This window comes from Giraffa tippelskirchi, chromosome 1 (genome assembly GCF_054371585.1).
Source record: "Giraffa tippelskirchi isolate mGirTip1 chromosome 1, T2T-mGirTip1v1.2.pri, whole genome shotgun sequence".
NCBI lineage: Eukaryota > Metazoa > Chordata > Mammalia > Artiodactyla > Giraffidae > Giraffa > Giraffa tippelskirchi.
The window spans coordinates 84,547,702-84,564,823 of record NC_137275.1 but is presented as its reverse complement, the minus strand read 5'-3'; the positions used below and the strand labels follow the sequence as shown (position 1 = coordinate 84,564,823).

The window sequence follows — 17,122 nt, the reverse complement described above, 5'->3', positions numbered from 1 at the left end:
AATATCTCCACCATCTCTATAACTTGTTTTGCCCTCAAGATTCACTGCATTTATTATTAAAAAATAACTCATGGGTTTATGGGCTTCCCAGGTGGCAGAGTGGTAAAGAATCCGCCTGCCAAGCAGGAGATGCAGGTTCGATCCCTGGGTCAGGAAGATCCCTGGAGAAGGAAATGGCAACCCACTCCAGTATCTTGCCTGGGAAAGCCCATGGACAGAGGAGCCTGAGGAGGCTGGTGAGCTGCAGTCCATGGAGTTGCAAACGAGTTAGACACAACTTAGCAACAAGCAGCACACACATGATTTATGAAATTTAGAATACAGCAGAATCAAAACGAATTACTTCAAGTAACTTTTAAACCAGTACCCTCCTAGTGAGAGATGTTCCAAGAACAGGAACAACCACAAATTTTGCACTTAGGTTTATTATTGGTAGTGATTTTGGTGTTGTAATTCTGAAATTATTTTACATGTCATGTAGAATCAAGCAAATAAGTAAATATTAGTGTTGTTCAGAACCAAAATTCTCACCGTAGGAGAAGGAAAATACAAATACGAAACACGGAAGAGTGAGGAAGACTAGTGTTAAATTTGAAATCAAAGTATCAGAATGAATTCATGATTTTTTAATTAATTTTTGAATTGGAGGATAATTACAATATTGTGATGGTTTTTGCCATACATCAATATGAATTTATAAAAAGTGCATTTCTTGGCCCTGTTCCCTGAAGGGGCCAAGGAGCAGTTAACACCCCAGCAGCACCCAGATCCTGATTTCCAAATACCATTCCTCATAAAGAGAAACAGGGCTCCTTGGAGAAGTAGCCAGTTCCCAGTCTGGGGCAGGAAAAGTATATGACAAACTTAGAACATATGGCAAAAAGCAAGAACATGCCCAAAGACTGATAGGCATAGAGCAAAATGACCCATAAATAAGCTTCAAGGTGCTTCCACTGGCCAAATATGGAACATTTAGAGGAGTGACCAACACTTTTAGAAACAATCAATAAGCTAATGCTGATACTCAAAAAGAAGTGGGCAGAGTGAGGGGGAGCCTACTTTTTCAAGTGTCAGTTTCATAAGAGATCAAAAAAAGGTAGAAAAGCGTTGTTCTATAGTTTAAAAAAAAAAAAACCCTACAGATGACAACTGAATGCCATGGGTTTGGACTCTGCATTTAAAAAAAAGAACACTTTGGAGAAAGCTGACTCAGGTGTCAATGTGTACTATACATTAGACAACTCTGAATATTCAGTTCCTTGGATGTGACAATTGTACAATGATCGTGTAGGAAATGTCCTTAGTTTTAAAAGAGATGCTGTGACAGTAGCAGATAAAGTACGATGCCATTCCTCTCAAAAGGAAAACGTTTATTATATCAAGAGACGAGGCACAATAACAACTGCTGAATACAGGAAAGGGTATATATGGGTATTTCACTACACTATCAACTTTCTGTAAATTTGAAAAATCTTCAAAATTAAAAGCTGGAAGTTAAAAAAACGTGGGGTGGGGAAAGAGGGAAGAAATAGCTTACAGACACAATCTTGGGGCTTCAGCACAATGGAACATCCGTCTCTCGAATTTAATCAAACTCAGTGAAAAGCCAGAGCGATGACAAGACAAACTGAGAAGTCAAGCTAAGATGGCAAATTCCTAAACATCTTCTTCCTATCAATTTAGACATGAGGGTGACAAGTAATATAAAAGTGTTGGTGAATGGGTTCTAATTCACCTTTACACATTTTGTCACCAAAAGCCATAAACTGAAGATTAAATGCAAACATGTTTCCCTTCTAAATTATAATTAAAAGGGGGCTGAACGACTGGCAGGGGGAAAAAAAATATTTTAAAAGTTAATACAAAAAATAAAAAGTTAACACGCTGACATTTTGAGAAGTTGGCAAAATGATAAAACTACCCTAGATGTTTTCTCATCTACATCTAATAAACATTTGTAATTAGACATATACAATTAGACTAGAGCCCCATACTGTTTTTACATCTCCCAAACAGAGAAAAGCATCGTCACCAGTGTGGTGTTTTAAAAACAACAAAAAACCGTCCCACCAAGATTTTTTTCCTTGAGCTCGTTTTCTAAAAGTAGACATTGAATAAGCCCACACTGCTAATTCCATGATCAGCACATAAAATGCTGCACTACCTGTGTGGCGATCTTGGTCTTAAACAACTCTCAGAATCATGGTTACATCTCAAATACTACTGGTAGACTGCTGAACTAAACACAGTACTGGAATTTGTATACAGACATTCAACATTAAAAAGTATTTTTACTCAAATCATCATGAGTTTATTTTAAATGGTGAAATCAGCCACCCCATTCCCACCACTTCTTTCTAAAATCCCAAACAAAATGCAGCAAAGTTAACGACCACGTGGCAGAATAATCAAACTTTTTAATCTCCCTTTACACATTATATTAACATTTATATTGCAAGGCATTCCATTCACAAATATTACAGTTTGATAAAAAACTTCACACGCATACCCCCAAAAGTCTATACCAGATTCAGCCACGTTACCAAATCATTAAAATAATAAAAAGTAATGAAAACATTATCGTAATTCCTTTAAAGCAATAAAGGTCTGAGGCACTCTGGGAAAGATGTTCTCTTACAAGTGTGACATGTCAGTGGAATCAAATTATCTTCGCAAACAGTTTCCAGATACCCAGTAATCAAGTATTCTCCAATGACAATGACTTTGATCTGTCTTCACTGGATACTCTCCCCTTTGGGACTGAACTACTGAAAGAAGCACAGATGTTGGGCAGCGGAGGTCATTTCTAATGAGGTTCCCAACTGTGTAAAGGAGAAGTGTGATTTCAGCACACCCAGGACAGTGCGTCCCTACTCCAAGGGAACTGTCCAACCTCCAGAGATGTCCTTCCGCCCCACCACCAGCTTTTCCAGACTCTGCTCCCTGCTGGAGAGGCTTCAGAACTGTCTCTTCCCCAACTTACACAGTGCAACCTCCAGCCTTCTCTGAGGATCTCTCCAAGGTATGCCCTTGAAGTAGGACAGAGAGGGGAAGGGAGCGTTTTTCCTCCCATTATGAGCAAACAGAGGTCTGAAATAGCAACGTATTACAAAAACGTCCTTCTCTGCAACAGCCAGCTTCTGCTTGGAGCACAGCTGTTTCTGCCATAAACTCGACTTTTAAAAACCTGATAACCTTTGTCTCAAGTGGATTTTGCCACATACATTCCACTCACACCGAGCCCACATTGGAGGGTCTCACTGACCGAGTGCTTTCTTATGCACAATTATAAGCGTAAATAATTAGCAGGGGAAGGAGGGAAGCCAATTTCCAGCTGGGAATTAAATCACTGCAAATGATGGGTCCGTTTTTGACACTACAGAACCTCAGCAGGGCAGAATCAGCACAAGCCCCAGGTCACATAGTATTCAGTAATTACATACATGGAATTTAAAATGTACACGTATATACTTCCACACATACATAATAATAAAAAAAAAACTGGGAGCAAAGTATGTCACAGAAGTCTCAAGGATTCTCTTCTCCAGCACTCACCTGGAAAGCAGCTGGTGGTGCCGGCCCAGTGGTGGCAGTGACAGAAGCAACTAGAAGCAGGTTTAAGTAAAAGTGCTCAAAGGGCAAGGAAGAAAAACAGGGGTGCAGGGATTTTTGTGTGTGTGGGGAGAGGGGAGTTGAGAAATGCTTCCTTTATTCTTCTTGGCCTTTTCAGACCCAAGACAAGTTCTTGAGGACACATGTCAGATGTTGTAGTCCTTCCTTATCGATAGTCAAAACAAAACAAGTAATAAAAAAATTTCCTCTTCCGTTCTGTACTCTCAATAAAATGCGGAGTACAGCCAGAAAGTATAACTGAGATGTACCGTCTTGGGGGAAATTAAAACTGGGACATGAAGTGAGGCTGCGCGCTATCAAGCCGCCGGGTCAGGATCTCACAGCCAGTGTCCGTGACCAGCAGAGTGTGCTCGAACTGGGCAGACCGCTTCCCGTCTCTTGTCACCGCCGTCCAGCCATCCGGCCAGGTTTCATCCTGCCATCCGCCTTAAACGAACAAACACCATCTCTTAATTCTACCACTCAGTCCGTTTTCTAAGTACACTCTAGGGAGGTGTACTTGCCCGTGCTCCTCTATCCTCGGGTGGCTCAGAAAACTAATGTTACAATTCATTATTAAGATTCCTGTGTACACTTCATCTGTTTAAGCTAAAGCCTTTCCAACTTCATTTTGCTCTTTAGTTCAATGAAGCAATAATAATGTTTAAATTTTACAACTTCACGTTTTGTATACTTCTCAACTACTGAATGAAGATGCTGTTTCCAAAATAAAGGCACTCAGTTTCCTTTTTGTAAATGTACCGATTACCACTCATCCCAGGACTACATTAAAGAACTAGCTCTCTCCTGATATAACTTTGGCACCTGACTAAACCATAGCCAGTGTATATTGTGAAGGAAATAAGGTAACTTTTTACACTTTTATTATAACATTTAATTCCTGTGTAACTTTTAAATGACAGGCACATAGATGGTGAGAACAGACTATTATACTGTGAAATTTTTGTAGACCTCACCCCTGTAACCAGAAAGAGGGCAAAGAGAAAGAAACAGGAGTTTGACAAGAGAATTTAAAAATTATGATGAGGCAGAACGGGTTAGAAAGGAAATGACGGTGTAAGAAGCTGGGAGACAATGAAAGAAAATGAGAGAAAGAAAATGGGGGTGAGATGTAGGGCAGGGAAGACAGCAGCGGAATTACAAGGTTCTACAATTCCAGACACTACTAAAAAAGCGTACAGAGAATGTTCCTATCTCCAAATTAGATGTTAAAAAATAATAATAATATTCTTTATTTTATACTCTTTACCAAACATTAGATCTTATTGCCTCAGACAAATCCTAGAGTACAAAGTAGTGAGGTAACCTACTTCTGCAACATTAAATCTCGGTCTAAGAAGAAAATATGAGGCAGCTTAAAGAAATTTAACTCATGCTTTGTCAACCATCATAACGATGAGTGAATAGATAATTTTCAATGTGATGAATGATCTTTTCACAAATGGATTTAAGACATTAATACTTCTTTAATTTTACTGTTATCTACTGAAGCAGATTCTTTACTAATGTCAAATCAAATATATTTGACTACTGTTCTGAGGAAATTCCTCTTTGAATTAGACACTTTCCACTTTGGAGCTGGGATTTAGCTTAGCTTAGTTACACTGAAGTATATCTGCTATAATTTGATGATTATCTGAACCAGCTCAGCACAATGTTATTTGCTTACTCCAGGAAACACCACTTTGAAGTGAAGAAGTGAAGTCGCTCGGTTGGGTCCAACTCTTTGCGACCCCATGGACTGTAGACTACCAGGCTCCTCCGTCCATGGGATTTTCCAGGCAAGAATACTGGAGTGGGTTGCCATTTCCTTCTCCAGAAGATCTTCCGGACCCGGGAATTGAACCTGGGTCTCCTGAATTGTAGGCAGACACTTTACTGTCTGAGCCACCAGGGAACTCAAGTACCTGTTAATGAAAATAGGTACATAACCAAAATACACTTTCCTCTCCTTGTCCTTGCCTCTCTCTGCCATGATACTTACTTATCTTGCTTATACACGGTCATTGTTCTTCTGGGGAGTGACAAAAACAGTATCTTACATTTGTAGAGCCCTTTAAAGGTACTTTGTGTTAATACAAATCATCTCACTTAATTCTTACCACAGCCCTGGGCATTCAGATAAAAGATAAAGGTTGTAACTTCCATTTTACAGAAAAGGGAGTAAAGGATCAGGTTAAGAAGGCAGCCTCTAAAACAACCTCCAATGCTTCCCTTCAATGTGGACTGGGTTTAGTGACTCACTTCTAAGGAAGAAAATCTGGTAGAAGTGATGGGGTATCACTCTCAAGATTAGGTTATAAAAAAGACTGGAAGGATCCTGAGGGGACCTCATTAAACACTGGGGACAGGACGCAAGAGCCCTACGACTGCTGCCCCACTCTGCATCCCCTAATCCCAACAGACAACTGGTGAAGGAGGCCCCGGTTATTACTCCAACAGCCTCAGTGAGGGCTTGAGTCGTGACACCGATCGTGGCTGTCATGTGCCTGTCACAGTGACCGACAACAGCAAGGACATAAAACTGCCAGTGCGAAGCATGTCTGGGCTGGGCTTTCTCCACAGCAGTTGTGTGATGACAGCACCTGACGACCAAAGTGGAGACCCTGAAGAGGCAGAACAGCTCATGACTTTAGAGTCCCACAAATTCTGCGACATAACTAGCTAAGTGACTTTGGGCAAGTTATTAAACACTTAACCTCTTCAAAAATCAGTTTGTTCTCATGGACAATGGGGACAGCACCTACCTCATAGGTTGTGGAGAATTAAATAACTGTGTCTGCCTCAAAAAAAAATGGCTCTAATTTCCTTTTCGCCCCTTTTCTCACCCACACCAAGACACGCAACAATTTCCACACTGCCTTGATCGATGGAGGCAACTAATTATTACAATTCACTCTTTGACAGAAGCTTCATGAAAAGGGACCAGGATGCAAGTACTTCACCATCTACTCACAGCAGATGAAATACCATGGAGAAAGTACTGCTTTCTTCACAACCATTACAATTTTCGGTTCTCTACATGATACTGAATCAAGTTCGAGAGGGGACAGGGAGTGGAAACGAAGCAAAGTTGAGCGGACTACTAATATGATCATGAGTAACCAAACGTAAATAAAAATTCAATTATAGAATGTTACGGCATGCCTTTTTCCTCACCTTCACAAATCATTGGCTCAATTGTAAATACATGACCAGCCTTCATCACTCCAACTGCTTTATTTTCTGAAATTAAAGAAAAAAAAAAATCTCAGAACACAGCAAAAAACCTACAGCATATTGTTTAACACTTCCCTGGAAAAAGTACACAACTTACATTCCCATGAGTGATTCTTATATTAATGTATTTCTCCTGACTCCCCTTTCTTAAAGTAGATCATTCAGCAAACAGGGGTGCTCTGAAAACCACCTACTCTGGGGCACATATTGTCCTAGGCATACTTCCTTTTGCTTATGTTTTCCCTAGGAAAATACAGAGATGCCCTAGACTGGATTTCAGATGTACTTAGCACTTCTATGAAAGCAGAAGTACCTCCATTTATGTTATAGCAGGGTTAGAATAGCAATTATGTAACCAACAAAGTTCCATACTTATCCAAGTATGACAGTATACAGGAGAACCAGATATTTCAGACTATGCCAGAAGTTTTGAATCTCCTGGCTAGGACAGGAGTGGGTGTGGATGTGGGGGTGGAGGTAAGGGCACAGCCCATGGAAACAACTATATCATTTTTACAAAGTTTTGTAAACTGTCTTATCTTGGGATGGGAAAAAAAGCCCCTGCACACTAACCTACTTTTTTTTAATGCTGGTAGGATTATTCCTGTTTTTACTGGAAACAAAATTTCCATTTATCCCTCCTATTTTGTCCAAGTTCGCCGATACCTATTTTTCAGCATCATCATGAGAAACTCAACTGTTAGTGTCCAGATTTGCCATCTCCCCAAAAAGGCCAAAAATTTGAAAAAGGTATAGGTCTTTTTAGACAATCTCAAAAATGGAGAACAGGTTAACTTTCAGAATAAAAATCAAGAGCTGCTAAGAGCATCAGCAAATGGGTGGCGGCACTTTCTCTGCCTGACCACCAGGTGGCGAAAGCATCGGCTTTCAGGCTTTCTCTATAAGATTGCTGTGCTTCCAGATGGTGACCCATGTGTCCACTGGGTCTATTCAACAGGCCAATTCTGTTTAACAGCTCTGCCTAGGTTTGTTCTAACTTCACCCTCACGTTTACATTCCTGCACATCTTTCCTCGTGAACAGCAATCATCCTGCTTTCTACTATCTTGCTGCCAAGTCGCTTCAGTCGTGTCCGACTCTGTGCGACCCCATAGACGGCAGCCCACCAGGCTCTGCCGTCCCTGGGATTCTCCAGGCAAGAATACAGGAGTGGGTTGTCATTTTCTTCTCCAGTGTATGAAAGGGAAAAGTGAAAGTGAAGTCGCTCAGTCGTGTCCGACTCTAAGCGACCCCATGGACCGCAGCCTACCAGGCTCCTCCGTCCGTGGGATTGTACAGGCAAGAATACTGGAGTGGGGTGCCATTGCCTTCTCCTTCTACTATCTTAGGTATTGCCAAAATAAACAACTTACAGATTCCAAATCAGGAGTTTCTAAATTATTATAAAAATCTGAAGGGCAAAAATAATTTTGACTCTTTATCTCTAATTTCATGAACTTTCCCTCCAAATGACATGCAATTTACTACATATATAGACTTGGTCATATGCCCGTGGGGATATCAAGAGTCAGTGCAGTATCACAAAAATAAAAATGGATAAAGGAATCGAGAACTGTACTGGCTGATATAGCAGCACCTGGGTACATGAGGCTAAACACTTGGAAAGTGGCAAGTCAGAATGTACATGTAAAAAAATATGCCGATTTCAAAGACAAAAAAGCATGTACTACATCTCAATGATTGTTTTATACTGATTAAATGTTGAAATGCTAATATTTTTAATGTGATAGATTAAATAAAATATAAAATTAACTCTGTTTCTTACTTTTGAATATGACAACTAGAGGTTTTAGTATTACATGAAAGTGAAAAAGAAAGTGAAGTCACTCAGTCATGTCCGACTCTTTGCGGCCCCACAGACTGTAGCCTACCAGGCTCCTCTGTCTGTGCTGTAGGCTGACGCTTTCCCGTCTGAGCTACCAGAGAAGTCTTTAGTATTACATATGTGCCTCATATATAATTCCACTGGACAGCGCTGATAAAGAGAATCCAAGTTCTACTCCTGTTTCTGCCACTGATTCACTGTTCAAGAAGTTACAATTCCCAACTCACTTTGACTCATGGTTTCAGTTTCTTGACACAGCTCACTCAACAAAAACACATCATCTGAGTGTCTACACTATAGCAGATAATACTGCTGAGTACTTCTACAAAAACGTGGACCTGCTCTACTGTCTGCCTCACAGACTCACCGTGATATAGATCATGGTATCACCTTTACTTCCAAACAGTAACGACAAGGAAGCACATAAGCGCTCATCTTAACAAAGACCTCTTTTATATAGGACGGGGAGGGAGGTTACACAACAATTTCCTGGTTTCACACTCAGGTGCTTAGGAATACGGAGTTACCAGTTAAAGAAGGAATCATTTACATTCAAAAGGCTCTGCTGTACAAAGACTCCAGTAGCTTCCTTTAATGTTTCCCTAAAGAGACCACAATATGATTTATTTTAACCCGATTAACACTTGACTTTTCATAAATATGGCAAAGTGGATGAAATGAAGTATACATGGGTCCTTGTTTCTTTTTTCAGAATCGTTTATTTCTAATTAGCAGCTTAACATGAAACTCAAGAGGCATATCTTGTGTGTCAGTGGGGCCACACTGTGCTGACACTATCATCACTGACCCATATATCTCCTTCTCCCATAAATTTTATTTCCTTCAAAAAATCTCTCTTCATGACATATACCCACTACTACATATAAAACAGATAACTAGTAAGAATCTACTGCACAGCACAGGGAACTCTACTCAACACTCTGTAATGACCTACATGGGAAAAGAATCTTAAAAATGAGTGGATATATGTTTATGTATAACTGATTCACTTTACTGTTTTCTTGGTGGCTCAATGGTAAAGAATCCGCCTGCCAAGAAGGAGATGCCAGTTTGATCCCTGCAGGGTCAGGAAGATCCCCTGGAGGAGATGGCAACCCACTCCAGTATTCTTGCCTAGGAAATCCCATGGACAGAGGAGCCTGGCAGGCTACAGTCCATGAGGTTGCAAAAGAATCAGACATAACTTAGCAACTAAACAACAACATTAACTGAGTCACTTTGCTGTATACCTGAAACTAGCACAACACTATAAATCTACTATATTCCCCATAAAAAGTAATATAAATAAGTAAAGCCTCTCTTTATACCATCCATATCTATATCTGAGTTTCTTACCTCTGCAAGTAAGGGTGCTTTTTTCATTCTCTCCCTTGCCCACACCTTTTCCACACACAAAACACATGCATGTACACGTGTGGTACACAGCACTGTCATCAGAATAGCTACTTCCACTGTTGAAGGGAATGCACAATAGGAGACCACAGGGCTTAGAAGGAAGGAACAAAGTTGGCTACTTATTATCTATTGCTAGCTTTTACTTTGCACACAATTCCAGCTGAAATAAAAAGGACCCCCAGGGTCTGCTAATAAATGTTTATTGATTTATGTCAAAGGCTGTGCTTAAGTGACTTCTCCAGTTTCTCCTGTTGAGCGGTTTCTCACTGATTTCCCTCTCTCGTCACAACTACCGATGTCTTGGATTTTACCACCTCACACCTGGATTTACGGAAACAACTGTGCATTAGGCTGACAAGCCTCACTAGCTCACTCCTGCAGTACATCCCAGACACCACTGCTAAATTTATCTTCTCAAAATAGCAATTTCACCTTGCCATTCTTCTGCCAAAAAATGTTCTGCAATTCCTTAAAAATGTAGTCAGATATCTTCCATCTGGCACTGCCATTTCTAGCTCACACGTAACTCTTAGCCCAAGCTTATCTTGTCTCTGTTCAGTCTGTCTCAACCTGAAGCACCTATTCATGCTTCCCCACCGTGTGGAATGCTCTTCCTCATCTTCTCCAGCAAACCAAAATCTCCTTCTTTCTTTCTCCCACAAGACTCAGTGCCAAACAGCTTACATCCTTACTAGGCAGCAAGGGAAAGACTGACTCTAGAAAGGCAGAGAGAACCCAGGTACCAATCCTACCCCTGACATTTATTCACTAGTTTGTGTGGACTTAAGTAAATCAGTTCCCTAAGCACAAACTCTGTTTTTTAAAAACAGAGCTAAGAAATTACTTATAGAGTTGTGATGCACAAACGAGATAACATAAATCATCACCATCATCAGCATCTTCATTCTAAAAGTTAATTTTAAGTGCTTTCCAAGCAAGATCTCACTTAATTCTAGTAACAGTTCTAGAGTAGGTACCATTCCCTGACACTGTATATATGAGCAAACCTAAGCCCAAGAAGGTACATGAAAGTCTCTACATAACAGTGGCTCCTCTATATTTATTAAATTCCTTATGTTACCTAATATGGACATCTTTCATTTCCAGCACTAAATAACAAACTTACTCCCGTCTGTCTTATCTCTTCAAGAGAAAAGGTTCTGTAAAACTAATCACCCAACACTTCCTTGTTAATCTATCAGACAGCACTCAATCTGAGGAAAAGATACTTTGTCTATTCTCCTCTATACCAACAAAGAACACAGTATCTGACATGTATTAAGAACTCAAATCAAACTTAGCAGAATCAATTTTATCTAAGGAGTCAGAATATATGCGGCAGGGACTGTTGGCTGTTCACCAAAATTACTATTTTCCTTTTCTTCCAGAGTACTCAGCTAGATCACATTTCCCTACCTCCACTGCAGTTAGTATAGTCATATGACTGAATTCCTGTCAATGAAAGGTAAATATAAGTGATTTGTGCCAAGTCCATGTTGGCCCACTAAAACCTCCCAAGCATACTCCTCCATGCTTCTCCCCTCCTTCCCAATATCTGTAAGATCAGAAAGGGAACACCCAAAGTGACCCTGAAAGCTATGTGTTGAAAGTGACAAGAGCCTACATCAAAGAATAACTGTTCCACCCACCCCCCACAGTGACCAAACACACAGGCTCTGGACTATTGTGAGCAAGATATGTGCACAGTATACACATTTTGGGGAGCTATTTATAACAGCTAATAGATTATTCTAATAGATACAAAACAGTGGGTCCTGTTAAATGTTTGGAAAAAAAAGATCTGCTAAATAAACAATTAGCCAATACAAACTCTTTGGACAGCAACTTACTGGCGTAGTGGGGTACATTCGGGGCTGTATGAAAAAGCTTGTGGATTCCATGCCCACAGTAACTTCGAACAACTGAAAATCCATTTGCTTGTGCATGCTTCTGAATAATGTTTCCCAATTCTCTGTATCGAACACCAGGCTTTACTGAAAGGAAAAGAGAAGACTCGTAGCAAAGAGAAAGAATAACTGATAATTACTAAGCAATCACTATCTATGCCAAGAACCATTCTGAAGGTTTTACACGCCTACACGCAAGACTTTCAAGATGAGGAAACCGAAGCTCAGAAAGGCTAGGCTGCTGGGAAATGATGAAGCTGAAAGTCAAGCCAGCAGCACCTGGTTCCTCCTTTGCTGCAGAAGAGGAGGGTCTGTGCAGCAGTCAGGGGCTGGAGAGGCACCACTTGCTCTCTGAACAAACAAAGAGAGTGGAAAACACACTCCTCTTCCTCACCTTCTCTAAGGTCAGTGGGCTTTCCATTAAAGCGAGCAGGAGAGAGAAGAGAATAAAGAGCATCAGGAGAAAAAGGAACATTCATAAAGGAAAATGACTTGTCTTTAGTTTCAGTCTGGTCGACTTTTCAAAGAATTGCTTCCCCTGGGCATCTTTATCCCCATATAAGTGGTTCTCAAATTGTTCATTTGCCTCTCAAGAAAATCTTGGGAGTAGGATGTAGAAAGGTACTTCTCACTATATACTTCCTGTCCTGTTTACTTTTTATGACTTTTACCATTGTTTAAATAAAAACCAGAAGAAGTGGTTCTTATTGCTGCTACGGCTCTCCTAGCACTGGGACCCCAGGATTTGGGCTCTGCCAGACTCGTGGGGGGTCCAGCCACGGTACTGGGGGTACCCCCCTCCTTACAGTCTCCTTCTCTGCCAGCTCATTTCTAACCTGAGGTTCAGACACACCATATCCTCTCCAGCCAATCACCTTTCTGGGCAAATGGCTTAAGGAATCATTTTCATAACATTTACTTGCTCTTAACCATATGGATCAGCTTGGTTGTTTTATTGGGAGGTGGGGTGGGGGAGATTAATGATTTTTGAGGAACATGCTGACTTGCATGATGATTTTCTTGCATTTCCACCAAAGCCTTCTTACCAGCCCCAGTCAGCAGGGAGGAAAGCAAAATTTTAACCCATGCTGCACATACAATAAAGGAAATACCTGTTCAACAATAATGATGCAGTATGAGAATGGAGACTTCTCCCTAATTCTCAAGTCAGAGGCAATTCTGGTCCCAGGGGTACACTTCATAGAATTTGGAGACATTTTTTTGGCTGTCACAACCTGGAGAGGTGGTGCAACTGGCCTCCAGTGAATATAGACCAGGCATGCTACTAAGCATCCTGTGGTACACAGGACAGGCCCCCACGGCAGAGTATCATCAGACTCAAAGTGCCACAGATGTGCAGGATGAGGAGCCCTATTCCAGAAAGCTAATTTCACAGTTGGTCCAACTCTCCAGAGCTCTGAACCAAGGTGAGCAGTCAAATTATCAGAAAACAACAGGCACGAATGATCCACACATAGGAGTTAATAGCACTTTCCAGAGATTAGGCAACTTCTACTCTTGGTTGTCTACTGTTCTAAAGATTTTAGTTCCTTAGCACGTTTCACTCCTGTGACTTTGTAAAACAACATTCCAGCTATCTGGTTATTTCAATCAATTCATAGAGAAGCAAAAGGGATATAAATATTGAACAAAGAACTCTAAAAATTATTTAAACCTAAAGCTTCCAAAATAAGAGACTAAATATTAAAGTTCTCATCTCACAATACCACCGTGAATATCAAAGTTTTTAAGTATAATCAACAGTGAATTAAAAGGAAAGGAAAATCTCACATTATGATATATAAAAATAATCACATGCTTTCATTTTTCATTCCTCTGACTTTATTAAATTAGTAAAAACTACATCATCTCCTGTTTGCCTAAGAACCCTGTCCTGTCCTACACAATGTTGATGATACATTGATCGATTTAATGGTGGGGGCAGGGCTGGATAATACATTGACCAATAATGCTGAAATGCTGTGATTTTCAACTGAAGAGTTGTTTGCCCTCAAACTGTCCTTCTAATAGTCTGTTTACATTTGCAACAAGCCTTTCTTTGTCTTTCCTCACAAGATACGGCATAAATTTTTAAAAACCATGGATGAACTGTTTGTATGAACAAAGACAGACACAGTCTGAGAAAAATTCCACAGAAATACACTTCACCAAAGACATTATTCACTATAATAGCAAGACATCTGGAAAACACCAAAATCCAGCAGGGGAATAGTTGTAGACATTTTTATACTGTGGAATAAAATATAAGGCAATTAAAAGAATGGGTAGATCTATGCATGCAGGTACGTACATATTCTAATATGGAAAGATCTCTAAGATATTATTAGTTGAAAAAGTACAAAAAAAAAAGAAGAAAGAAAAAGTACTAAATTACAGAATACTACAAATATTATGATTCCATTTAACCTAACTAAACACATACACACAGTTATGTGTAATAATGTACTGTGGAGAAAAAAATCTAAATGTTAAAAGTGGACACCTCTGGAAAAGAGAGATTTGAAAAAAAAGAGAGGCAAGTATAAAGGAAAATCACTCATTTTTTTCTCTCATAATCTGATGCAGTCTTATAGTTTTCTATAATAAGAGAACAGAACACGTATGAAAGAATTAAAAAGTAAGAGAAAAGTTACAGTCTGGAACTATCCACACATTCTTCCCCATTTATCAGCAATGAAAAGGAAGATAAATCATAAAAGAGACAAAGGAATAAGCAATAATCCAGTCCATCTTCATCAAGGGATTCTCAAGTCATCTTTAAACCTACTGCTGCCAGATCCAGAGCTAACTCGGGCAGGGCAGAAGCACAGTTGGAAGGGGCAAGGCATACATGGTGCAATGACAGGTCACTCGGGGCCCACATGACTCAGCAGCTTCAGCGGGTGCCCAGCCCTGAGCCTCACCTGCGTCAATAGCTTGCATCAGGCACTCATACGTGGTCTGAACCAGTTTCCGAGCTCCCTCATCCACCTCTCCAACAAAAAATGTCTCATTCAGGTCCCCATGATAACCATTCCGATAAAGAGTGATGTCCACTGCAAAAGAATGTGCAAACATAAAGACCACATTCATTTTTATCTCAAAATTCAAGTTTTGCCGACATGACAGAATCAAGCAGGTTAATGAAGAAAATAACTTCTAAGCAACACCAATGAATAAATAACTTAACAACCAATGGATATCTCGTCTATAATGCGCCTAAACGCACTGTAGAGGACAGGTCCGTGGTCACGTAGCACAAGCCAGACGGCGGGCTTCAATGCTCTTAGAGCACAGATTAGATCGTTATGGCAAAAGAATAATGTATCCCCCAGGATACATTCCAGCAAGATCAATAACCCAAGTTAATAACATTAAACGAAGGACTCTGCCACACTGTGACATTAAACAGAAAATACTGCTTTCTCTCATTATCTTTTAACAAGTTTTTCCTCATCCTAGTCAATCAACAAACAGAAACATTTACACTGTTCTACAATTATTTTTCAAAAACTCATTTGCCTTTCACTTATTTGTGACTATTCATACTTCTCTTTGTCTTCATGTTTAAAAATACAGATTACCACTATACCACTAAGCTACACTATATGTATCCTTGAGAGCACATTGAATTAGTATTTTTAAACCATAAATCTTCAATCAAGTTATAATATCACAGTATAGATGTATTGGCTCTAGCACAACACACACATTCCTGAAAAACCTCATATAACATGCATGCAATAAAAAAATAGAGCTTATATGTAAATTAGCATTGGGCAGACCTCTCAAAATCTAGGGAGTTTTATAAACTGATACTCCAACTGCAGCAAAAACCATTCATATAAAAACAGTGTCAGTCAAGTCTCCGCTACCATTCACAGCCAGCATCACAGTTGGTCTATTCTCTGCAGCCTAACACTTGGGCTCATGCTTCCTCGTTTGATACACAGATTCTTGAAGGTATCTGATTATTAAAGAAACCAAGTTCACCAATATTAAAAATATCATCGAGGGGAGCCTAACTCATCAATTTATTTTTTAATTACAGAGGGAACCGTCTTGGCAGCTTCTTTCTCTGCACTAGCAGTTTCCCAAAATAGCTTAACACAGTGGTCCCTAAAGCCACTCTCTGAACTTCAAGGACAGTACTTCTGCAGAATTTTGAGCCTTTTTTCTTAAGGGCTTCACATATTGCTAATAACTTCTCTTTATCTGTAATAGTGGACTAAAAGGAATAAGAAAAACAATCCCACTTGAATCAGTTATTAGTTCCACATTTCACTGACATCCTCCATTTACCAGTCACATATTAAAGTTCTGCATTAAAGAACTTGTAACAAACACATTATACTAGAAGTATCTTGAAAGCAGTTAACTGAAAACCACAAAATAGGTTTCCAGAGATTTCAAATTTAAGTTTTAAATATGAAAAAAAATAAGTTAAAGACAAGTGAAGAAGATGCAAGTCACTATCAGACTCCCAAAACCTTGTTTCTTTGCTCACAGCAACAAAGGCCACACATTTCTTACCATTAACAATATCACCTTCTTGCAAGGGTCGTCTGTCTGGAATTCCATGGCAAATCACTTCATTCACTGAAGTACAACAAGACTTCGGGAAATTATAATAATTCAGGGGTGAAGGGTAGCAATTTCTTGCAATGCATGCCTATAATAAATTAAAAATAGAGTAATTCGGAATGTGCAAAAGAAAAAGCTAGTATGCATGCAATTAACCAGATTTTAAAATTTGAAAAATGTGGAAAAATTTGTTGTACAGATGTTCCTAATGAAAAACCTATTTAATATTTTATTTTAGAAATAATAGTAGATACTACCTTTAATATCAAATAGTAGGGTTTCTAACAGTCAGCAAACCAATTTATTGATAATTGCAAAAGAAAAGCAAATTCATGCATTACAAATATTTACAAATATATACAAATGTCACTATATGAAGATTTATGTTAGAATTACCGACTCCTTATGAAAAATATATTAAAGTAAACATTAATGTACACAGTTAATTTTAATTTCTTATATAAATGCCTCTATCTCTATGACCAAAAAAATGAATACTAGTAACAGTTAAGAATCTG

General features: G+C 39.4%; 1 protein-coding gene across 1 annotated transcript in view; it reads right to left on the bottom strand.

The window, feature by feature from the left end:
* Positions 1-2,288: 2,288 nt before the first annotated feature.
* The window catches only part of METAP1 (methionyl aminopeptidase 1), a 50,249-nt gene continuing 35,415 nt past the window's right edge, over positions 2,289-17,122 (bottom strand). The window contains exons 7-11 of the mRNA XM_081596591.1: positions 16,554-16,692; positions 14,945-15,076; positions 11,964-12,107; positions 6,793-6,858; positions 2,289-4,059 (exon numbers count right to left, since the gene is read on the bottom strand). Of these exons, the coding sequence (XP_081452717.1) occupies positions 3,896-4,059; positions 6,793-6,858; positions 11,964-12,107; positions 14,945-15,076; positions 16,554-16,692 (645 nt within the window). The 3' untranslated portion in view covers positions 2,289-3,895. The remainder of the gene's footprint in view (positions 4,060-6,792; positions 6,859-11,963; positions 12,108-14,944; positions 15,077-16,553; positions 16,693-17,122) is intronic.